Source organism: Corapipo altera, unplaced genomic scaffold (genome assembly GCF_003945725.1).
Source record: "Corapipo altera isolate COAL_440 unplaced genomic scaffold, ASM394572v1 0, whole genome shotgun sequence".
Lineage (NCBI taxonomy): Eukaryota > Metazoa > Chordata > Aves > Passeriformes > Pipridae > Corapipo > Corapipo altera.
The window spans coordinates 23,682,289-23,708,372 of NW_020884872.1; the positions used below are offsets into that span (position 1 = coordinate 23,682,289).

Below are 26,084 nucleotides of genomic sequence, written 5' to 3' on the forward strand. Positions count from 1 at the left end.
ATTAAACATTACAGTGAAAACAAATTATCCACTGAGCACCATGCTTTCATCTTGTGCTATTTCATTTACTACATGGGCAGCTGGCTATATCCTGTGTATGAATTTCAGCTCTTCTGGTGATTTGCCATGCAGAAATACAATTTAAAAAGACAAATACTTGGGGATTTGTTTGTAAAATTGCAGTATAGACATCTTCCATCTAATACATTACTACTCTAAGTGGAAAAGGTTTCAATGTTCTGATTCTTGGAGGAGTAAAATATTAAAAGAATTTTTGTTAAAAACCAATTTGTTGGAAGCAGCTGAAACATTATTCTCAGTATGTATTCAAAAAAAAGGAAAAAAATAGAGAAAGTAAAATTCCCAAATTTCAATTGAAACGACTAAGCATAATGTCATAATAATAACAATTATTGCTAAAGTTGATAATGGATAATTAAACCGGAATATATATAGATATCTGGGTGGAATTGTTCAAGCAACCAATATAGCTGGTTAAAAAGGTCATCTAATATTTTAAAGATTTGCATTATCTAAATGGAATTTACAGTTATCTTTTTAGAAAATAATGATAAAGGCTCAGCATTTGCTGCCTCAGTAACTTTCTATTAAAATGGGTTTCCCCAAAATTATCATTCAGATTGAAAACCCAGCTTTTGATTGTGTGTAGCAATCAAAGTGTGAACAATTCATTCAGCGAATGTCTGATCAACAATATGAAACTGCTTAAGCACGGGTGCGTTTGTGTGAAAAAGGGCCTGTGCCCTGATTTATCATGAAACAGGAAATGGAAGAAAGCTAGCAGCTTGATCTGGATTTGTTTGTCAGAAGATTACTACACACATCCCCTCGACACAGCAGGGGAGTTGTGAGATTGTTTACCAAAAAGCTGTTGTTACGTTTGCATGAACAGGTTCATTGTTATTGCTTGAATAATGCATCTGGACCTCTTTTCTGTGTTTTCAGAGCTGAAGACAAGGGTGGGAAGGTCTCTGAGGACAGCTTTACCGGCTGTCGAACGCCTAAGCACTTTCATTCCAGCTCCGTCCCTGTCCCCATGGCAGTGGACAGCTTGGTACATTCTGTGGCTGGGTCATCCATCAGATCCCCCTCCCTGCACTCTGTTTTCAGCATGGACGATAGCAATAGCCTGCCATCACCAAGGAAACAGCCTCCTCCCAAACCAAAGAGGGACCCCAACACACGACTGAGTGCCTCTTATGAGGCTGTTAGTGCTTGCTTGTCGGCAGCTTCTAAGGAAACAGCTAATGAAGGTTAGGCATAAAGGCAGAGACAGTCGCAAATGTTACTCTGGGTTATTGATTTATTCTTTTCACTTTGATCCTTTTAAGTACACCAAAGGGCCTTTGAAAGGTCCTGCTTCCTTGAAATATTTTGGTGGCAGTAAATAAAATTAGCTAATTTGTCATTTGTTCCCAAATCAGCAAATACTCATGTGTTCTAATTGCCTAGTTTGTCAACAACCAAAACCTATTTGCAGAACTCCCTCTGGAAACAAATGGTCTGTTAACTTGAGCTATTCTACCCCACTGACCATTTTATTTCACCTTTTAAACTATCTTGCATCACTAAAATAGAATGCTCGAATCTTGAATTTCACCTACTTAAACATTAAACTTTCTGCTACCTTTTCCATATGTTCATATGAATAACTTATGCATTCAGAGGGGTTTATGCCTTTTTGGTTTTTTTGCCATAATTTGCTTACAACAATTTTTATTCTGTTTAGAAGGAGTGTGCTGCAAAAGTCCTCAAGTGTCTCAATGCATTATGGTGCACATAGCATGATTTTTAGCTTAGTTGTTCTATTCTTCTTCACCTTTGAAGTGAATGAGTAGAAGATGAAGGGAAGGAATGCATTCTACTTTCCTTGATAAGTCTGACTTGTCATGCTTTGTGTAGAAGATCTTCTAAGCTTATCAGGATAGATCCTCCAGGTTGGGTTTAAAGCTCTATATAACCATTCCCTAGTCTTGCATACAATGGATGAAAACATTTGCAGCTCCCTCTTGCAAAATTATTACTGTTCTGATGTCCAGTGCATTAGATGCAAGTCCATTGTTCTTAAACTCTCCCTTGCTCATTCGCACTCTGGGTAAGGAGAGATGAACTATGTCCAATATAGTTTTAAACCAGTATGGTTTAAGGAGGTCTTTAATGACTTCATCTTCGTGTGCCCAACTCTGCAAGAGATTAACCAAAAAGTCCTAGCAGAGGTTTTTTGAAAGAATGGCAATTTATATGTGGTGGTCTTAAAACTAAGCTTGTATATACTCACAAAACAACTTAGGAGTTCTTCTTTTATGTATGAAACCACAGGGCAAGTTTCCCTACCATATACTCATTTTGAAAGAATTATGTCAGTTTCCTGATTCTTTGTCCAAAACCAGCTTTGATTTACACCATCTAATTTTGATCTTAAAAGACCAATCATCTACGTATCTGGTGTCTGCACTCCATACATACCTAGTGGCTATGAAAAGACATCTAGTTTAGTTAACTGTATACTCAGTTGGGGATTTGCCCTTAGGCTATGAGATTCCCTAATGTTATAAATTATTTCCACATTTGCAGTACAAAAGAAGAGGTGGTCATAATATCTGCCTATAATTAGAGTTTTATAGATATTACATTAAAGGAGGATACTTCAGTTACTGGCAATCACGTGTCTATGTCAGTCCTAGTTAAAATGCTGAAAGTCCTAGTTAAAAGCATGCCCCTCTCTCTTAGAGCACAAGGAGAAACAAGCATGTATTCCTGTGTGTTACAGATCCTGTAATGCACATTTGGATTCAAAATATACCTCCTCAGGTGGGAGTTCTCATCTTTTAGTGGTAGTAGAGACTACCAAAGCTGATTATATGCCTAGGTAGCAAAGGCCTGTAGTTTGGAAGCTGAAAGTTCTGCATTTTGTTCATAGAAGTATTTATACTTTTGCCTGCACCCCTGTGTTTGTGACTGCAGCACATTGTAAAACTAAATGGGCAGCATTTGAGGGCTTAAGGTACTAGACTTGTGTAAGAAAAAACTGACTTTGATCTGTTAATAACACAGACCTTTTTCACTTTCCTAGTACTGACCCGTCCAAGGCCACACAGTGATGACTATAGTACCATGAAAAAAATACCTCCCAGAAAACCAAAACGAAGTCCCAATACAAAACTTAGTGGGTCTTATGAAGAAATACCTGGCCAAAAGCCTGGGGATGTAAAAAAAGCAAGCACAGTACTTAAACCAGGTGGATATGACTCTGTGACAGTACAGAGAGCAGTTTCTGCTGATGGGCCACAACATGGTGTGTTGAATCTCTGTATGTCACAAGAAGAGGAGGAAAATGAGCCTGTCTATATTGAAATGGTAGGGAATGCAATCAAAAGCAGTTCTGCTGAAGGAGAAAGTCCAGAACAAGGAGAGTCTGTATATGAAGAAATGAAGTATTTTCTACCAGAAGAAGGAAGCAATGGTAATGGAATAATTCCAATAGTGACTGGATCTCCTCCTCTGTTGTTTGAAAGCAAAAAAAATGTTAATGTTGAAGATGGAACATTGGATGGAAACAGCCAAGCAGCTTTGATCTATAAAGACTCCTGTGACATTCCAGCCCCTTTCCCTAACTTGCTCCCCCACAGACCACCACTTCTTGTATTCCCTCCAACCCCTGTCACATGTTCACCTGCTTCTGATGAATCACCTTTAACACCACTAGAGGTCAAAAAGCTTCCTGTCTTGGAAACCAACCTAAAATACCCTGTGCAGTCAGAAGGCTCAAGTCCATTATCGCCTCAATACTCCAAAGGCCAAAAAGGGGAGAATGAAAGACCAGCATCTCCAGGCTTGGTGGTGTTCAATGTTTCCAGCAGAGTGACTCCACCTTCCACACCACCTCCTCCTCTCCCACCACCCCCTCCTCCTGTACCACCTCCTATTTCCTACCGGGCTTCCACACATTTTGCATCTCCTCCAGAGACTTGCTCTAGTTTTCTGATTAATACAGGGAAAACAGGTACAAACTCAGATCTGTCAAAAGTACCTCAGAGACCCAATCCTGCTCAGCTTGGATGCTCATCTTCTCCATTCTCTAAACTGCCTTACTCCCCAAAGGTGGCAAGAGCAGATCACAGGAAATTGAACTCAAATTCATCATCTTCGTTTCCATACAGCCCTACAAACTCAAGGTCATTGACCAGTCCCCTTGATGAGTTAACTAGCTTGTTCAACTCAGGACGGAGCGTGCTACGAAAATCTGCAGCAGGACGTAAGATCAGGGAGCCAGAAGGTAGGACAGTTCTCTTTGCTTTTGTATTGTGTATGCCTTTTGCATCAAAACTTTCTTATATTTCAAGCTGATAGACTGGGCAAAAATACAAAATGAAAACATTGTTTAGTTTGTGGGTTTTTTTAAAGAAAGGCCTGTTGCAGTCATAAGAAACACATACAAAAACATTTCGTATAAAAATTATAGGTCTTAAGGTTTTGTCTGAGATATTAACTTTTCTTTTACCAAAATGTTTGTATGACACAAATTTAAATGTTTTTTAACATTCTAGCTGTTTCAATAAAATAAACACAGATGTTGCATTGTGTGAAAATGAATTTATGTTATCAATCTATAAAAATATTTTGAATGAAATGTATGTCTAGATGTTTGGTAAATGTACTTTATTTGAAGTCTTTCTTTTAAAGTTTCGTTATTTCAGTTCCATGAAGTTCTGAATTTGTTGATACAGCCTTCATTATTCTCCTAAATAAAGCATAGTCAGAGAGCCATGCAGTGAAGAAAATTTAAAAAGTTAAAAGTAAATAGCAGTTCTGCATCTCAATTACAATTCACATTACTTTTCTGATTAAAAAAAAAACAAACAAAACTCTTGTATTGAAAATATTCAGTACATTTTATATAGAAATTTCTCCTCATTGTAGTATCTCCCAAACACAAAATTCAGAGTGAGAAAACCTCTAGACTGTTTTCTCTGCTTCTACACTTCTGTCTGTCCAAACAGCTTGTCTTAATCAAGAACTGTGTGCAACATATTCAAAATAGTCAATATAGAATCATAGAATTGATTAGGTTTGAAAAGAACTTTAGGATCATGGAGTCCTATGAAACCAACACTGCCACATCTACCACTAAACCATGTCCCTAAGTGCCACATCTATGCATGTTTTAAATATTTCAGAGATGGTGACTCCAGCACTTTCCTGGGCAGCCTGTTCCAATAATTGGCAACCCTTTCTGTGAGGACATTTTCCCTAATATCCAATTTAAACCTCCTCTAGCACAACTTGAGGCCATTTCCTCTTGTCCTGTCCCTTGTTACTTGGAAGAAGAAACTAGCCTCCACCTCACTACAACCACATTTCAGGTAGTTGTAGAGAGTGGTGAGCCTTTTTTTTCGCCAGACCAAGCAACTCCAACTCCCTCAGCCACTCCTCCTAAGATTTGTGCTCCAGATCCTTTACCAGCTCCATTGCCTTTCTCTGGAACATACTACAGTGCATCAATATCTTTCTTGTAATGAGAGGCCCAAAAGTGAACACAGGATTTGAGGTGTGACCTCTCCAGTACCGAGTATGGGGGCACAATCACTGGTCCTGCTGGCCTGTGTTTCTCATACAAGCCAGGATGCCACTGGCCTCTTTGGCCATCTGAGCACACTGCATCCCCAGGTCCTTTTCCACTGGACAGCTTTTCAGCCGCTCTGCCCTCAGACTGTAGCACTGCATGGGCCTGTTGTGATCCAAGGACAGGACCCAACACTTGTCCTTTTTGAACTTTGTACTGTTGGCTTCAACCCATTGATCCAGTCTATCCATATGCCTCTGCAGAGCCTTCCTGTCCTATAACACTCCCACCCAACTTATCATCTTACTGGAGGACACCCTTTTGGCACATGGGGGTGGCCTGCTCCTGCGCTTTTAAGATTTCTTTTTTAAAACATGTCCAGCCTTCCTGGACTCCTTCAGGACTGCCTCGCAAGGAGCTCATCAAGTAGTCTCCTGAAGAGGCCAAAGTCTACCCTCCAAAACTCCAAGGTAGCAGTTCTGCTGACCGCTCTCCTGACTTCTCTGACAATCAGAAACTTATATTTTGTGATCCCTGTGCCCAAAATGGCCTCCAACCATCACATCATCCACTAGTCCTTTTCTGTTCACGAACAGCAGGTCCAGCAGGGCACCTTCCCTAGTTATAATATCTTCCCTAGTTCACTCACCAGTTCTCCTGACTCACCAGTCAGGAAGTTCTCTGCCACACACTTCAGCACCCTGCTAGACTGTTTCCTCTCTGCTACACTGTCTTTCCAGCAGACATCTAGTAAATTAAAGTCCTGCATTAGAAGAAGGGCTAGTGAGTCTTTTCCCAGCTGCTTTTAGAATATTTTATCTTGCCCCTTCTTCCTGGTAGAGCAGTCTATAACAGACTCCCACCATGATATCTGCCTTGCTACCCTAATCTGTGATTCTTTATGCATAAACACTCAAGCCTTTAACCACAATCATCAAGCTTTAGACTGTCAAAACACTCTGTAACATACAGGGCTACCCCACCACCTCTCCTTCCTTGCCTGTCTCTTCTTCTGAAGAGTTTATAGCTCATCCACTGCAGTTGTTGAGTCATCTCACCACATTTCTGTGATTTCAACTATATCATAGTTTTCCAGCTGCACAATGTGTTCTAGCTCCTTCTGTTGCCGATGCTGCATGCATTGGTGTAGATGTACCTCTGTTGGGCTCTTGATATGCCACCTTCTGGGGGGAAGCCCAAGTCCTACTTTAGAAATATGAAACAAAACAGTAGAGAAGAGGATGGATTCTTATATTATTCATTGCCTATTTTCTTAAATATGTACTGTTCCAGTGATTTTGATATCATATCCTGATTTATGCAGTTATAATAAAACAGAAGCAGGTGATTGCTCTTGCTCTACATATATATATGTCTGTGTGACACCGTACCTCTCTGTCCCTAAGAACCTTGACAGCCTTCAGCCGAAACTCCTTTCAACCAAACACGACACGGAGATAAAGGTCTCAAAATTAATTGAGTTTTTATAGGTTTCATGAAAGTTAATGACTAGGTGGAGCTATCAGAGAAACCATGGTGGATGGAACCCTTGTGAATACTCCAGACCTTGCAAAATCTTTAGCTGGACCTTGCTTGTTCCTGAATGCTGAATTCAGTCCTGTGTGTGGAATGAGCTATGAACTGAGACTTCATCAATTCTCAACCTCGAGAGAATGTTTTATTTGTTATTCTAAGTATGCAAATTGATGAAATTAGTAAAGGAGTTATTGCGGTAGTGTTGCTTGCTTTGGCAAAATTACGTAATGACATTTACTGCCTATATATATATGTATATAGAAAGTTTTTCAGGGGTTTTTCATTGGTTTTGTGGTTGGTTTTGTTTTGTTTTTGTAAGTTGGGAGTCTTGTTTTATTATATAGGTTGTATATTTTTATCTGCTGGGAAGTAACTATTAAAGTCAGTTCTTTGGATGTATGTTCTCAAGGCTCTTTCAATATATTTGGTGAGGAATTGTGGTAAACCTACTCCACAAAAGTAAATTTACCTTAAAAAAAAAAAAAAAGTTGCTATGGGATGGAAGATTTTTGAAAATGCAATTATCAACTAAATGTGACCAAGATAGAGTTCAGCTTGGGTCTCATGTGAGTTGAAGCTAGTGCATTAAGATGGGCTACCGTAAAAACCCTTTAAATTTACCTTTCAGAGGGAAAATGTACTTCTGAATATTTCATCAAGGCAGCACTAAGTATGAAAGATCAAAGTTCAAGAAAGATACACAATAAAACCCCTGAATCAATATTTTATGAGCTAGGAAGCTACTGTATACTAAGTGCAGTTACATATGAATAGTTCAATGAATGTATGGATTGAAAGTAACTAAAATACAGGTGTGTGTGTTTTTACAATTTGCCATTTTTTATGTCTTTATCTATTTTCTAGGGTAACAGCTGGAAAAATATTATTTAACCTTTCATCCAAAGTAATAAGATGGCAGTCATCTGAGTTGACTCTTTACATGTTATGTAAAATTAGAAGATGTTACGTGTTACTTTCTGATTTTTTTATCACCTATTGCCCAGTGCATATTACATTCCTGGAGGACTCTTCCCTTTCTTTCTGTCATTTGTAGTATTTTATTTATAGGAGATGATACGGTAAAAAAAAAAATAATAATAGAAATTCATTAAAGTTGAAGACATGGCCTAGAGCAGCACTCTATAATGTGCAGTTTCATTTTTTTCCATAAGTTATAACCTACCAACAATCTTAACTAAAACTGGAAAGTAAAACTGTGGGCCATTTTGAAGTCATGGAGAGTAACTTATGGGAATCAGGAAGGTTCAGTGTAGGATCATCAGCCTTGGAGATAAAAGCCTCCAGCCAATATACGTGCAAAACAGAGATCCCCCAACATGCCTCCCTCTTGCCTGGAGGAGTAATTTCAGGGCCTGAGAACACCGATGTCCTTTTGGCTTCTGACCCCTTTGTGAGAAAAGCTCATCCAGAATTACAGTAGAATGCATTTGTGGTTTTCTGATGGGCTGAAGAGTTATTGTGAACTGAACTGAGAGCACTCTTCTTTCACAAAGGCAACAACAAAAAAAATCAAATGGCTACAGCTTTCATTACCTGGTGGGTTAGCCTGGCCAGTTTTTTTATGCAACAGTGTTGTCTACTGGTTCAAGCACTGATCAGGATCATATAGTATGCAATTTCATGCAAAATACCTCATGTGTCATAAGTGAAGTTTTCTGCTCTGCAGAGTTTATAGTTAAAAAAAACAGAACTGTAACAGGTGAGAACTGTTACAGAATAAAGTGATTTCTCCAAGGTTGAAAAGAGTTGTCATTGAAAGTGCAGCTGTATTGTTAGACAGGGGTTTGTTTTTACTCCTTACAAAATGAGACTTGAATCCAGATAAGTGATAATACACACACACAAATTTCTTCTATTCTCCGTAATTTCTAGAATTAGAAAATTAAGTTAGCAAAACAGATTGAAACTGAATGGTCATGTACAGAGCCCCTACTCAAATATTTTTAGACTGGACCTGAGATTTAAAAGTATACCTCATGAAACCAAATTCAATCCCTTAATCACAAACCCACACTCTTAGCAGGATGTAAGAATATTTTTTAACTATCAAACATATAAGACAATCCTTATATAAGGAAAAGACAATTCCATGTTTAAGCATTTCATATTAAATATTTGTGTTTCACAGCATGGATGAATGATACTTGGATTTTGGTAGGTCATAATGTTATTTCTCGTTGTTGGTACAGTTGATATTCAATTATTCCATACAATAGGGAATCATTTCCACTTCAGAGCAAAAGACAGAATAAATCCTAACCAGTCATCCATGCTCAGATTGACAGTGACTATTCATCTAGATTCTAAAGAGAATGGAGCAAAGGAACTATGATTTTACCGTAACCTGGATGAATTTCTTATCAGGCTATTGAGATAAAGACACAATGCTTTCTCTCCTTCGTGCTTGTTGAGAAAAGATTGGCATAGATACTTAGCTTGTGTGTCTGAGCAAAAAAAATGTGCAAGCTTGCAACCCCACATCTGTGCACTTAAGGAGAAAAATTAGGAAGACTTTTCCTTTATGTAGGTCACCAAGTTCTGTGAATTAGTGTTTCAGTACAAGTTGATCTGTATATTCAAGTCTATACAGTCTTCAGTGACCTATTCCTTTCCAAAACCGTTTGGTAACTTTTATGGTAACAACAGCAAAGACATGCAAAGTTGAGATTGTTAACAAAATGCCAATACCGTTCAAATGTTTGCCCAGTATCATTGTCATCCATTAACTGTATGAATCCTTTCTTTATTTGCTTCCTAAGTAAGGTATTTCCAAGGCAGGTAGCTTCACCTGTCGGTGTCTTATTCCACATTTTCCAGTTTAAGCATTGGAAGTCACAGGAAGATAGTTACAACTGACAAATGATACAGGTATTTAGATATACCTAGTTGGGAGTAAAGCTTGCCAAATACTCTTTATTGAGATTGGCTCAAACTTTGAAAATAACGAAATTTAATGTGCATGTGTGGAAAGTACTGTCCTGTCAAAGGCAGGTGTCCCTTTGTCAGCAGATTAGAGCAAGGTATTGTGTAGCTAATGTTTTCAACAGTGGATTGCAAATGAAATCCCTACTTGGTTTTCTGAGATGAAATCCCACTCCCTTACCCTCTAAGCCACTCAGATTTTCATTTTAAGCAACTTAATAAAGATAATAATCATATATGCATAGCATTCGTATTGAATAATGAAATAGTTTTACTTTCTTTGTGGAAAAGCTAACAATTTACAAACGATGAAGAACAGAGAAAGCTGTGTTTTCACCTTTTATCTTTTACCTGTGAATGCTGGAGGAATGATTGCATGAGGCATTGAACTTCTACTACATCTTTCAAGTAAAAATCTCAAATTGTTAAGACTTAAATCAGCTAAGCTTCACAACACTTCTCAGAAAGAGATTAATATCTGTTTATATAATTGCCTTAATTAGCAGGGAGTCAGGGTGACTTTCTGTGACTAATTTTCAAATCAGATATCTAAACACAGTAAAGTCATCAACTTCTGATTCATAGAATCATAGAATATGCTTAGTTGGAAGGGACCCATCAGGATTATTGAGTACAACTCCTGCCCCTGGCCAGGACACCCCAAGAATCACACCATGTGCCTGAAAGCGTTGTCCAAATGCTTAAAACCAGACAGTCTTGCTGCTATCTGGGGAGCCTGTTCCAGTGCTAAACCACCCTCTGGGTGAAAAACTTTTTTTTTGATATCTAATCTAAACATTCCCTGATTCGGCTTAATGCCATTTCTTTGAGTCCTGTCACTGGTCATGAGAGTGAACAGATCAGTACTTAATCCCTCTGCTTTGCTTCTTGAGGATGCTGTAGACTGCAATGAGGTGTTCCCTCAGTCTCCTCTTCTCTAGGCTAAACTGACCAAGTGACCTCAGCTACTCCTTATAAGGCTTCCCCTCAAGGCCCTTCACCATCTTCATTGCCCTTCTTTGGACACTCTCTAGCAGCTTAATATCTTTCTTATATCGTGGTGCCCAAAACTGCCACAATATTCAAGGTGAGGCTGCACCAGTGCAGAGCAGAGCAGGACAATCCTCTCCCTCAACCGGATGGTGATGCTTTGCCTGATGCCCCCCAGGACAGGGTTGGCCCTCCTGGCTGCCAGGGCACTGCTGACTAATATTCATCTTGCCATTGATCAGAACCGCCAGGTCCCTTTCTGGGGCCCTGCTCTCCATCCTCTCATTCCTTAGTGTGTACAAACAACCAGGGTTGCCCCATCCCAGGTGCAGAATTTGGCACTTTGCGTTGTTTAACTTCCTGCGGTTGGTGATTGCCCAGTCCTCTGATTTATCGAGGTCTCTGTGCAGGACCTCCCTGCCTTTGAGGGAGTCAAAAGCTCCTCCCAGTTTAGTGTCATCAGCAAACTTACACACTGACTATTTACTACTTGCAACTTTGAATCTGAATCTCTTGCAGTAGGTACAGAAAAGTGGGAGGAAGCCAAAGCACTGCTAGTAAGAGTTTAATGCGAGTCATTACAAAAAGGCCCATTCTTGGCTAACCATAGATGCCCTATGCAGAAAATTACAAAGGAGGAGACAGAACTGCTGGCAATATAGTTGCCATCCAGCCCATGCTGGGTGATTTTTCACAGGAAATAATTGTGGTTTCCATTATTGCAGCAGAAAAAGAGGTTAGAAGAGTCTAGAGAAAGTATACTTCATTCCTATTTTCAGAATATTTATGAACTTTTGTACAGCCTGAAAGATATCACCTTAATCTGCAGTCTTCTCCTCAGCTATAAGTCTACCATTGTCTGGATAACGTATCACAGAAAAGATCTGTTGTTTCAGGATAAACACAATGTACCAAGAATAATTTTCCATTTCAGAATATCTGAAAACTAGTATATTTAACTGCTGAAGAGTGTTTTGGTTTTCTAATATGACTTGGTTTTTTTCACTGTAGCCTTTCTCTTCCTGGGCGATTTCACTGTTTACTCTTACAGACTAAAATCTTGTAATGTGGAATTCACTTTGTTTTTCTGTTCTGACACGGGAAAAAGGCTTTGTGTGTGATTACCATAAACAATTATAACCTGAACATTATTAGGAGAACAAAACAAGTCTAATTTTTAGGTCAAAAAAGGATAGGTATTGTCATAAAACTTTATATTATTTTGCATTTTAAGTGCTTGTATTGAAAATAAAATCAAATCCTTAGCAGTCCTCCATACAATTTCCAAAACTTATATCCACAGAAACAGAGGTTGAAGGAGACTGTGAAGCTCCAGAATTGCAGAGAAAATATCACTGCATTTTTGATTTCCATTGACCTTATACTGTAACTATCTACAGCTTTTGGAAAAGGATATTGAAGTAGGCAGTTCCTTGGTCTAACCCAGTGCAGGTTCTCTCATGTTCATACCTTGTCACTGCTGAACAGGAGGAAAGCTGAGGAGAAATAATTGCACTGACTTTTCTGTTCCTTTTACATGGTCCATTTCTGAGAACTGCAGGAATTTCTTTTAAATTGCTGACTCTGTTTTGTATCGTTTCCAATGAGTTGGATTTACTTTGTGTTCCCTTCATCCTGTCTGATATTTGAACACAATAACCACACCATACTGGTTCAGCTTAGTGCATTTCAAACCTGTAGATTTTAATAATATCCCACTTTTAATAATGACTTTAATCATTCAGGTAGACATTTACAGGATTAGTATTTTCATAGCAATGTATTTTCTTCAACATCTATGCAATATCATGGTTCCAAACTCAGCAATGGTTCGGGAAGCTGTCTCATTACTAACAGTGTTGTCAGCTTCTCTAAATAGTAAAAAGTCTTCAGGATTTTTTATTTGTGATTCAAGATGCAAAAGCACAAAGGGCTTTGTTTAGGAACCACTACATCACTAATCGTAAACCAATTGTGAGAAATTAGCCATATCTGAGAGATGGAAATTGAATTGTACCACCCTTACGTTCTTGATACCAAACAAGAAGGTGGGTATTTGTCAGTAAATGTCATGTCATTTCATTTTACAGGACTACAGGCATTTGGAACATAGTGGAGAATGAAATATAGCCACGCATTTTAGTGGAGGTCTCTAGCTGAATTCTCAACTTGAGTGAGAAGTCTCTTCAGATGCTTTTAACTTATTTATGTCTGTGTCAACATTAAATCTTTTTTTTCATAGAACCTCTGTATAGAACAATAATTCCATGTCACAGAAAATGTCAAGATTATGACATTTATATTTGTTTTGCCCTGAAATGAATATCAAGCATTCTAAAATAGTGTGCAGAAATAAATATTCTTTTATGTCCAGGCTTTCACAAATTTTTGTAAAGTATTGAAATGGTCTGCCTCAAACAGAGTAAAATGTTTCATACTGAAAATGTCAACAACTTAATGTGTTGACTTTTTTTTTGAACCTAAAGAAGTTCAAGAGTGGACATTTCAACACTGGTCAAGTGTTTAAGGGTATCTCCTAACAACAGAAAGCTGTCTTCATCATCATCATCATCATCATCATCATTATCATCGTCATCATCATTATCATCATCATCATCATGGCTAGTAGAAGAAAGCTGTCTTACAAACAAGCCAAACTACTTCTAAACTCACTGGCTCAGGTATCCAAGACAATGGCTATGCAAATTTCAGCCCCGAAGTGATAACCCAAAGTTATTGGTAGGAGTCATGGAGCTCACCATGAAACTTTGAAATTCTATAGGCCTGCATGTGTGGATTATGTTCTAGTTCCAGCACTGACATTTTATGAGGTCAGATGGAGAAGCGAGAGAAGACAGTTGGAAAGAGACGGGGAAAAAGGCTTGGTCATAAACATGAGGGTGCCCTGACTCTCATGCTCTCTCCACACTGCTGCACTCTGCTGTGAGACAGTAGCAGAATGTTTGGAAGTGGAGCACTGGAAGCAGGTGTAGCAGTTTGGGACATCTGTCTTCTTCTTGGCCCCAGAAGTGAGTGGGAAAATATAGAAGCCTTCAAGTTCAGTGCTTTTTTAGCTTGAGTTTTCACTCTATTCTAACATGAAAAACATGAAAACTAATTTTATACTCCTTGAGGTGAATTTTTTAAAACAAAAAACAAAATAGACTTGAAGTTCTACATTTCATTATTTCTCTTAGCTCTTTCCTTAAGGGCAGGTTGCAGTATGATGCTGACATACTAGTAGCATTTAGGGACAGGTTTTAGCCACAAATTGGCTATATTTGTGTATAGTATGGATGCTTATCACACTGCATCCATGATAGCCATACGTTCTTGCTTTGAGGTTAATGAAGGTGTCATTAACCATCACTCTATCCCTTCAAAATGAACTTACAAACAAGTTAATGATATATCTAAATTCAATTTTTGTTTTAGAAGTTCACTTAGAAAGCAAATGGGATTGTTGTCTGAGAGGTTTTCTACAATAGCTGTCCCTGTTTGGTGGGCAGGTTTACAGTACAGGTGAACCAAAAATATTCCTTGGATTGTCTCTTAGGATCTACTCAAATAATTCTGCCCAATGCAGTCACCTATGCTAAGACTTCTGCATTGCAGTCAGTGCCAGAGCTGGTATGAGAGGGATCCTTAAAAATCTCTGTAGAAGCATTCTGTGGGAAAAGTAAATAGAACTGATGTGATGTTGTTGGCAGTAGCAAATCTGTATCTGTTTGTTTCTTTGGAGATTTTTGTTTGTTTATTTTTACAATATTTGCAACTTTGTCTGAGGGGGAGGGAGGTTGAGACAGTGTCTCATCACATAATTCCTTCCAACAGCAACTAAAGCCCAGCAGTAATCGCAGTTCTGTTACCGAGATACCACACAGAAACGTAAACAAACTTTAATGTCTGCCTTCAAGAACAACTGCTGCATCCACATGAGTTAGAGGAAAACAGTGTGAAAAAAGGGAAGCTATGTTTCTCAGCAAATTGCCTCGTCCTTTTCCAGCGCACCAGGAGCTTTTTAAACACAAAAACAGAACAAGTAGACTCTGGTCGGCCAATCAACACACCTAACAGTAAATATAACTATTACAGAGTGAAATCAGCTACTTTTTTTTTTCCATATTAGACTTGAAAAGGTGGTGGACATGGGAAGAAATGCTTTTTCTAAGGCAGGAAGTTGTCCCAAGCAGTGCTGCCCTCCTACGTGCCCTATGTTAGTTATGGACCTCAGAAAGGCCTGCAGAGACCAGTTCCTAGAGAAGATGGGATGAATGAAATCCCCAGTCCTTGAAATATGTACACTAGCTTGAGTCTACCTCACTGCACTAAAATGGTGTTCCAAGTTCTTGCTCAGATACTATCAGGCAAGAGAGGCAGCAGCCTGTCCAGATATTCTTCATCCTTTACTAGTGTTTGACAAGGGTGTTTTCTCCACTTCAGAGCAGTATTCTTAGTCTCATGTTGCAAAAAAACCTAGTTAAACAATTCAGAGTCCTCCAGAAAGGGAAAGAAGGCACTTATGTTATCTATCTCCCCCACCAACTCTGAAAGTTTACCTGGTCCAGGGATGTCCCTAACATTACTTCTAGGAAGGGGGGAAAGATCTGTAGGTTGTAATGATTCTCACTGAAATAAATGTAAAATAAGAGCACTATCTTCCCACCAGCACAAGCCTGTCAGAGAAGAAGGAAGAAACCTTCCTGTTCTAGGTGTATGCTTTCCAATCTGTTTACAAAATAGTAATTGAACTGATGGCTCCTAAGGTCTGAATTAGACTTAGAGTTCCTGCAGCTACTTCAGCAACTTCCTTCTCACTACCATCCACATCTTCTGTGGCTGGTTGGTGTCACACTAACACAATATTCTTTGGAGGATCTCATTCCCTCCAGCAAAGTGAGTTTTGTCATGACCCATGTCTCCTCTCTTTACTTTCCAGTGTTCACACAGAGGTTCCGTGAATGCAGGTTCCCAGAGCATTTTGTGTTTGCCTGCTGCACTGAAGAATGCAGCTTCTGGAGTGGCTCGTAGCATCATCTGATGGCTCCACTTACACAGCCCAGAGAGATAGGGTGCAGGAAGTGACACTGCAAATTCATTGCTACTATCCTAGGAGCATCACTGCAGGGGGGAAGTCCTAGACAATTGCTGCTGTAAGGGTAAGCTTTGTGAGGTGAAATAAATCAATGAATAATTACTGGCTCTGATGGCGGTGGCAGCCAGCAGCACAACTAAGAGGGTGAGACAGGCAGCAGCACTAATAGACTGGGGAAATCCTGTCTTGACAGTTTTCAGTCTACTCCATTTCTTTCAGCAAATAAGATGCATCTATTTGCCTCCAGCTCTCAGCAGACAAAGTAAACAGTCATGCTACAGGAGGTCATGGTGTGACTTCATGTGAGTAAACTGAACTACTCTGAAGCAATATGCATTTTCCAGTGAAAGGGCACCCAGGACAACATGTGCTGAGGGTAGCTAGCAAATGCCACAGAAAAGGAATGTCTCAGCACTAAGAGCAAAACAGGAAACACCAAGTATAATTGTCAAGGTGCAACAAAACAGTGAACACTAGAGCCAAAATAAAATGACCTATTCTCATTTAAACTCCTCTCCCCTTCCTTCTTCAAAAAATATCTCCAAAATTTCTGCCATATTTTTTTCCCCCCTCACTTCACCATGTCCACTTACCACTGTAAATGTAACAAATATCTGGAGTCAGCCACGAGGATTCAGTATATTCCTGACTTTCCCAAGAAAGAATGAGAGCACAGATCAGAAATCCATTCTGTCTGCAGCGTCTTGTCTTTTATATGCTGGTTAATAGGATACATCAGTACTCTCTTATTCACATGTATAATAATAAGCTGCTTGATTTGAAATTCCCATTTTGCTGTATGCCAGCCATAAGTTTCAAGGAAATTGAGCTATTTAGCTTTTAGATTTCATGGTAGTCCAGATACAAAAAGCTTCTCCTCCTGTATTGCATTAATTTATCTACCATAATTTATGTGTCTTCCTTTTTTTAAGTGGCTGATACAGTGTCAGTAGCTGTGGATCTTGATAACTAAACTTGTGTATTGATTATTGATTACAGAAAATCGTGTTTTCTATGAAAAACGAAATAACGTTTGATTTTATACTGAGATTGTTTCAAATTTAGAACTGAGATACATCCTGCCTAGCTTGTGACACTGAATTTCCTCAGCTGAGAGTTTGTCCTTAGGTGTCTGTTTAATTAAAGAAAATAAATGTGTGCCTTGAAAGAATGGTCATGTCAAGTCAGATCAAGAGGAGTGTATTACTTCCATTTATACCAGAGCAAAACTAGGGAGAACTTGCTCTCCCTATACACTCAGGATGAAACCTTCAAATGTGGCTTCAGCAGAACTGTTTAGTGCTCCACTAGTCCCATCTGATCTGAGGCAGTTTTTGTTCCACAGTTTTCTTTTTTTTTTTTTTTTCTGAGATGAATTAATATTGACCACTGATTTCTGATTGTGGTAACTAGCTGTCAAGGTGAAGGGCTATATCTGTTTCGTTAAATGAAACAGTGCCATGAAATGTCCTTGGTATGGCAGCTCAATCCTTTGCACATTCAAAGTGCTAGAGCAGTCCCTGGCATCGTCTGGGACCTGGCAGGCTGGCTCCCTTCCAGGAAGATCTGGACATGGTTCAGGAAACTACACAGGCCAGGGACTATTCACAGTAGATGATTTGGATGCAACCTCTCTGCTGTGGAGGGCAAGAAACTGTAATAGCACAGATATGGGTCTCTTACCATATGCCTCAGGGCCAGAGAACAGTTATGATCATTTTTGAATAACCAGATTAGAAAAAGCAAGAGTCCCTCTATATTTACCCTGTATTAGGGGTCCCTTGGTGCTTTGGACGTGCTGCACAAAGCACCCAAGGTAAGCATGAATGTGATCCAAAACCTGATGAAAGCAGTGGAGTCTTTCTGTTGTTAATGATGAGTTTTCAGTCAGATTGTAAATGAACCCTAAATGTTATAAGGAGAAGTATTTGGAAAAAAACATGGGGACAGAAATACATTATGAATATATCTCCATTTAAAGAAAGGAGAGCAAAGCAAGGGCTTTGACAGAAAAGAAAAATACAACCCAACCAGGTGAGTTACTGCTGGGCCTTTAAAGCATACTAGTTTTTCATGTCTTGCTGCACAAACAGTCTGTCATGATTCCACCTAAATGCTGATAGCAATCATTGATTTATACTTTGCTTTAGACTTTGTTAAATAGGCTAAATGTATAATTTCTGTAGAAAACTAATAGCTTCTCAAAATATTTCAGTATTGCAATTTAAGCTGTCATCTGAATAGAGCCTGTACTGGCTCATTTTCTAATTTGGTGAAAAAGCATTAATTCAGCCTAAATGCTGCTTATGAAATAACTATGATGTTTGGGATCATACATTTTATGTTTGAGGGAAAAAAGAGCTTTATAATCGGATATTTGAAAGTCGTGGCTCAATTAAAAGAGTTTAAGTTATTCTTTTGACAAAAAGTTCTATCACAGACTTTCTGTGTATTGATTTCTTTTAAAAGTGATATAATGACTCAAAAAGGGGGGGAAGCAAATACATTAATTTCCATAATTGCCATATTCTGAATTCTTTTTTACATAAGTGAAATCCTGTCCATCTGGTGCATTATGACCTTGTCATGAGTTTTAAACTTGGTCTCTTCCAAGAACTTTAAGGATAACAAGCAAATGTGGATTTCATGAGCTGCCTCTTTTGCATACTGTTCCTATTACACTTTTCAAGTAATGTTGATGTAATTAATTATGTATTTGTTGGAATATGGAGCTTGTTTGTAAGGAAATAACTGTTACACTTTGATTTGTTATACTCTGATTAAAAGCACTGTATATATGATTGTTTCCAGCTAGTAACTAGCTGAGGGGCAAATGATGCCCTCCATCCAAATATCCATACATCCTTGTAGTCTATACATAGTCATTAACTGCAAGATTAGTCAGCGTAGAACTTGTCTGAGTCAGAGCTATCTTTTCGGCAAAGTCACTTTACTGAAATAATAGTCCAAATGCTGTTCACTTTTGCAGAGTCTTTAGGTTTTCACTTAAAAGTTGTATTCCTTTTATAAACATGAACTCCCACCATGCTCTTACAGCTGATAGCTCTCTGTAGCTAGTCTCTTGCAAGTAGGTATGGATGACTCTTCAAATAACATCAAATACTAGCTGGAAACTGTTAGAGATGCTGTTACTTTAAAAAAAAATATTGAAATCTGGTAAGTAATCCATCCATCTATCAAGAACAGCAGATCACAAGTCTGAACAAAATCTAACATTCAGCATGTTGGTGAAAATGTTCAACCATAGTAACCATAGTGCGTTTCTTGCTGTCTTCTAAAGTATTTCTGATAGTTTCAGAAAGTCAATAAGGGATAAGAGAGCACTGCATATATGCATATCTACAGGATTTCATGGCAGCAGGGGCAAGTTGACATTAATGTGGAGAAAAGTCCAAATTTCTATGTTAGGTGACAAAGAAAACATGAGGGTAAAAAAAATGGTCTGCATTTCAGACCAATACTTGACAGGTAAAATAGGAATCAGTAGGAATTTTAAATAGAAATATTATGATAAGAAGTCAGGAAACACCTTCATTATGCTCACAGATATTTTGGATAGTGAGGAGGCAGGACAGAGAGGGATACCCCTGCACCGAAGATCAAGTCAGGGCCTTCTGGCATGTCTAATGAAAAAGCAAATGCATAGTACTGCAGCTGGGAAGGTATTACCTCTTACAGTGATATAGGCTGGGATCAGGCTGTCTGAGGAGCAGCCCTGGGAAAAGGGTGCTGGGGGCCCTGGGAGCTGGGAGCCGGGCAGGAACCGTCAGTGAGACTTAGTGTCAGAGACAACCAGCAGCATCCATGGCTATGGCCTCCACTGAACCCTCTCCAGTAGCTCCTTGTCTCTCTTGTACTGAGGAGCCCGGAACTGGACATAGTAAATGCTCAGGGCTGAAGTGTGGTTCTGTAAGCACAGACTGGGGAGGGGATGGAGAGGAGGCAGCCGGGCCCTTCACAGCCGTGCATGGCAGGGCAACAAGGTACAGCAGGCAGGAACTGAAATGAGAGGGGTTCACTGTGGGTGCTGAAACCTTTCCCATGAGGACGGGCAGGGCAGGGGCTGGCAGACAGAGAGACTGCACAAGGAGGTTGGGCAGTCTCCATCCTGGGAATTACAAGACCTGGCTGAGCAAAGTTCTGAGCAACCTGGTCTGACCTCACAGCTGGCCCTGCTTGGAGCAGAGGTGCACAAGGGACCTCCCGAGGTCCCTTCCACCCTGAATTTCACAGTCATCTTAGGTTAAGTTTTGTGTCACTGGGACAGTACACTGCTTACACCTGACTAAAGCATCCTCTTATTATCCTATTTATAGAAAAGATTCTCTTCAGAAAGTCACCCATTTTACACAAAGTCCAAAATAAATGAACAGTACTTTTTTGCTAGACTTACACTCTGGCTTCTCCAGTAGTCTGTTAGAAGTTTGCCAACATAGGCAGTTACACTTTTTCTGTAGACTCACATGAATCTGCTCCAAAAAGGAGCTGAAGATGCCTATATATAGGAAATTAGTTCAAGTACCTTTATATAATACAGATTATTTTGAAATAAAATATAGGCTTTTTTTCCACCCCTGAGACCAGTTAAATAAGGCACTATGAAATATATTTTCTCTATATAGTTTTCTGTTTAGAAACTAAAGGTGTGAATTTCTTATAATGACTATAGAGCACATGGGATAACAGATTTCTGTCTAGATAGCTGTCCCAAAAGATATGCTGCATATATGTCCACTACTTATTTCTGCCAGTTTAGGATGATATTTTAGCTCAATAGTATCTATCCACGATATTTTTTGGTATTTCTTCCTACAGATACAAAGGAGAAAAGAGAACTATTTTTTTTTTTCCAAGAGCCCTCCATGAATGCCACAGAAAGGTATCAATGTACCTATGAAACAAAAGGCATCTACAAACAGAAATGCAGGAAAAAGTCTACTTGCTCATTCGCAAATGAATTGCAGTTGTCAGGCAAATCAGTAAATCTTTTGGATATCAAGAAAAATAAGGATCCCAGCCACTTCCCCTGAGATTCTTTATGTAAAAGGTGGCACAATAATTATGTAGGTAGATTATGATCTATAGGCAACTGCACTGACTACTAACATCTAAAAGTGACATTTCCTTTTCAGACAAATTTAAAATGAGCTGCAAAGATGCATTTTGCAGTCAACTTGCTTTTAAAAAAAATAAATCAGGCATGCTCTTATAATTGTACTGTATGCATTTTCCAGCTCAAACTCTGGTTCTACCTCCTCTCCCAAGTCCATTACTGTGGGTAAAGCCAGCCTAATTTTTTAAATGCGTAGCACATTTACCTAAAGATGCATTTTATGAAACAGTGCCACTGAAACAATCCAATCAGATCTGGCAAAAAATAATGATCAGAGAATGAGGGCAAGAAAGGGAGGGGAAAAAAAAAAACCAACACCCAAAACAACCAAACATTGAAATGTTTATTCTAACAGCTTGAAAATTAGTTTTTTGACTTTTTAAGACGGTTTTTTTGGTTAGACAAGGAAATCTTAAGAAGAATTAGAGTTAGATAACTGAAATCTAAACCAAAATAAGAAAGCCCTTTTGAAAGAAGTGAAACATTTTGAGTTAACCAGGATGAATTTATAGTTTTCATTTCATTAATTAATTTTTTAAATGTTGGCACTTTGTAAATGAGGTGGATTTTTTTTCAATTCAGGCATAAAAATGAAAAATCAACCACACAACTTTGGCTTGGAAAAATCTGCAGGTAAAGTATCCATTACCCGGTGAAAAAATGTTTTTCCTTCCCCTTGAAAAATGTTCATGTGCTCAAGATTCATAAGAATATATCATATCTTTGGGAGAGCTGAGGATGTTATTGGAAGTATGAATGAATGCTGTAATGTTGGTTTTAGTAGGTAGTCTTTTGACCTCTGTTGGTTCCTGCCATCATTATGACAAAGCTTAAATAAACACAACTAAAATCAAGGAATAACTCTTTGACAGCTGTCATAGAAGAGAAACTTCCATTTTAGAGTGTTACACGAGGACCTCTGCACCCAGGTCAGCCATAATACATCAGCCCCACACCTAAGGCCAGCTCTCAGAGGGGATGGAAAGAGTTTGCAAAACTGAAACAGAGCATTGAATTCAGCTTTGTCTTCCATGAATCAAGCCTGACTATCACAAGGAAAGAATATGCATATATGTTCAATACAAAAAAAATGAAAATAGCCAGGGATACGAGTATTGTGGGGGGGGGGGGGTCCCTCTTACTATCTCCATCCCTTCACAGTCTTGCCTTCCGGCTCTGAACCTGACTTAGGGTCCTGAACTCCAGTGGGGAGTTCAGCACCAAGCACCACTCAGGCATAGCCTGTGGCAGAGCCCTGTTTCTTGTGGTGCGCTGGGCTGACAAAGCCAGGCAACCTCAGAGCCAGCTCCAGGCACTTTGCTGTGAGCTGTTCTGCTTTGTGTGGATGTGCAATCAGTCAGAGGGGGAAGAAGAAAAGGGTTTTGTTTTGTCCTTTTCTTTGAACAAATGCGTGTGCATCATACAAAGCTTAGGAATTCCTACAGGATCAGACCTCCTCTGATGTCTTGAAGAAATTTAACTGAAAGATTCTGACATGAAAACCTGTAACTTTATAGAAAATGACAACTGATGGCTGGGAAGCCCGGAGGCTGGGTAAATAATGGCCATGGGGAGGCTGTGCTGGGAGGAATATTGCTACATATGGTTTCATCTCTAAAGCCATTTTATTTCATGTGGGAGGAGATAAAAGAAAAAAATAACCCCATGTTATATCTGTTGCTCATATCACCTAATGCAATGATGAAAGGTGTTGCAGTGATGACAGTTGTATGTAAACTCCTGTGAATACAATATAATAGAATCTAAAATAGAGACAATACAAACACTTGATGAGTTTTATCGACTAATATTTGTGTGGAAAGAAAGAATATAAATGAAATTTTGTAATGGTATTCATTTCCATAAGCTCTAAAAGGCTACAAATGGAACACTAGCAAAAAACATAAGAAAACGAAACAGAATAAAAAAACCACCCTGCAAAAATCATTGACTTAAACCTTCCACAATCATCACTGGACTTGTGAATTTAGTGCTTAATTAAATTAATTTGATTTTTTTCTACTTACATGTGAAAGCCACTAGTTAACAGGAGGCTGACAAGCATTTTCTCTGTTTCTATCAGGTGCTGAAACTAATCTGAACTTGAGAAGCAGGGAAGATCCAAATACATCAGATACTGGATCAGAAACGCAGGATAAAAATGCAAATAACCATGGAACTCAGTCATCTAATCCACTGTCCAGTTTGGTGACTGCTGAAAATGGAAATTCAGTATCAAATGGTAAGCAGTTTTTAATCCCAAAGCTCTTCTAACATAAAATTGCTGAAATGTTTGCTTGAATGAGCTTTTTAAGATATACTCGGGCTGGAATCTTCTGAGTTGTGAAATATCTGTGTTTCTGAAACTGGCTTAACTTGGTATGTGTGAACTGATAAGCCCCTCTCCAATAAAAGCTGAATGTGAAGAAAGTAAAACAGCTTGTCTTGAGGAATTTGTAATTAGTTCAGCTCCAAGTCTATAAGCAGTCTAAGGCATGGAGGACTTAGATTTGAGATTCTGATCCTATAATCGATATAAATGGGATAGAAAATGGAAAATCGGGATCTCCCTTTGTTATAGGTGTCTTACTAGTGAATGATAAATTGTTTATCATTGCAATACAAAATGGTGCAAGAGTAGTGACAGAAAGAATGAAAACTTTCAAGGTCTTATAAGCATAAATCCTAAGGAAATAACACTCCTGTGAGTTCAGATTTTTAATAAAAAATTAAAATTTTTCATTTTTTATAACGTATTGCTCTTCTTTTTTAGTTTATTTTTAGCATTAGGAGTAACACTTTTCTACAGCTCTGTACTATCAAACTATGACCTTTCCACCACAAATCTTCCATGCTTATCAGAGTTCTTAGTCTGAAAGAAAGAGCATTTGCCATTTCTTGGACAAACACATAGAGTAATTAGAAAGCCTGTAATAACCTTTGGCATCATAATGCTGAAAGTTGTGATCCTACATCATCCAAAACAACAGATCCTTTTGTGGGAGACTCTCAAAACACTGCAGGTAAAAGTTACTGAAATTTGTTGTCATTCTCAACTAGCACCTAATAGGATATAGAGAAATATAGTCACTATAGTAACTGACTGAGATGACCTAACTCTTGGTTAGCAAAGGGGAGATATTACCCAGCTATCTGACAGTTCTGTACGCCCAGTGGAGTGTGTTGTAGAGGTGCTAACTCTGTGTAACCCAAGTGAAAATTAGAGTAGTTATTACATAGATAAGACACGCACTTTGCACTGTACTCTTCATGCAGCTCTTGGCACTTTACTGTCCCTTGAAGGAACCCTCCCTGGTTATTCCTCTTCATTTACATCTGAAGTCCACTGCTTGTGTATGGAGATCCATGTGAATGGACTCCTATATAGTTTATGCAGATTGGCATCAGAGTAACTGTAAGAGCCTGTCTGTTTCACCAAAACCTCCATGCATTATTCAGGTAACGGGATTAGTCCTAATTCCAGCTGTCAAGAAGGCAGCCAGTTCTTCTGCTTGAACAGGTCACCTGTGGGCTGCAGTCTGCTACACAGCCTCTTGAAACTTGCTACCAGATCTAAGCTCATCAGGCAAGAAGCCATGGAATGGGAGAGGTATCATAGCAGACCTGACATCATAACCTGACAGCAAAGAGGCATGTCACCGTGACACGGGCTACATGCTACTGAGAACAGAGCCCTACATCTCGCCTTTCCTGGTGATGCCTGTTTCACAGGCATATATCTGTCATATATCATCTACATATATGTCTACCAGTTTATCAAGTGGAGTTGATCAGTAAATGCAGCCTGTGTGTGAATGCAGAAACATGAAGGTTTGAGGATTGATGAATGACCATGGTTGCAAAGACCCAGAGACTCTGTGGTGGTGTTGTTTTTTTCAAATATGGATGTTGGAGGCCAGGAGGTTCAGAGTCTCTAGTTGCATGGTAGCAGAGCCTATGAGACCAGAGGTTCTCTGGAGCCACAGAACCACGTCTATAGGTCCAGTGATTTACATCTCAATATTTGAGATACAATTTATTTATCTGTAGGATTCTAAGAGGAGTATCTGAGAATAGGGAAGAAATGGGGAACAGAAAGTACAGGAAGAAGGTCAGAGATTCGGTGTGGGATCTTCCTTTGAAGCTATATAGAAAAGGCATTACAGGGAATAAGTGGGTGAAGGATTGAGTTTCTAGTTTGAATGCCTAGGACAAGGCTGCATTCTTGATTATGTGGAAAAACAGCATGTGTTTCTTTTTTTTCACTTCTGCAGTTAGAGGTTATTGATTGACTCATATTCCTTACTGTCATTTTCACCACCACATATAATTGCAGCAATTTTACCAAAGCATGATTTTGCCAAAAAAAATGCCAAATTAGACTTACTTTTGGTAACCTGAGAATAGTTGCAGGAAAGCTGAATCCAAATGTTGTGTAGTTTGTGCTCAGGCTGAACCCCTGATTAACTTAGGTTTTTGTAATTCTGCCCCTGGCCCTGCTAAACTGATGATTTCAACCTTGGGCTGAATTAAGCAAGGTCTTATTCAATGCACAGCTGTGGTATCCTAATATTTACTTAGGTGTACATAAAGGAAAGCTCTTGGAATGTAATCAACTACTTCATTTATCTTTCCAAACTCTACCAAGCCTTTGCTTGCCATGTCTGTGACAATGCGCTGTTGCTGTACATGGAAACTTTACTGATTTGATAAGACCTCTTATCAAACTGCTTTTTACAGAAATAAACATAAAGTCATTGATAACTTGATTCTTACTCAAGGCTGTCATGGATGGTAGATCC

At 38.9% G+C, this 26,084-nt stretch overlaps 1 protein-coding gene and 1 long non-coding RNA gene across 6 annotated transcripts in view; one reads left to right on the forward strand and one right to left on the reverse strand.

Annotated features, from left to right (window-relative positions):
* Window positions 1-26,084, forward strand: part of MYO16 (myosin XVI) — a 360,224-nt gene that overhangs the window by 307,513 nt on the left and 26,627 nt on the right. For all 4 annotated transcript variants that reach the window (XM_027639720.1, XM_027639708.1, XM_027639698.1 and 1 more), the window contains exons 31-33: window positions 967-1,274; window positions 3,095-4,297; window positions 23,366-23,524. In XM_027639720.1, the coding sequence (XP_027495521.1) occupies window positions 967-1,274; window positions 3,095-4,297; window positions 23,366-23,524 (1,670 nt within the window). The remainder of the gene's footprint in view (window positions 1-966; window positions 1,275-3,094; window positions 4,298-23,365; window positions 23,525-26,084) is intronic.
* Window positions 19,094-24,861, reverse strand: LOC113945496. Of its 2 annotated transcripts, XR_003527109.1 has the most exons (5): window positions 24,808-24,861; window positions 24,536-24,662; window positions 24,221-24,299; window positions 23,310-23,497; window positions 19,094-19,300 (listed from the first exon to the last, which is right to left on the reverse strand). It is a non-coding gene; the product is annotated as an uncharacterized LOC113945496 (long non-coding RNA). The 2 variants fall into 2 exon arrangements; XR_003527114.1 differs by lacking the exon at window positions 24,221-24,299.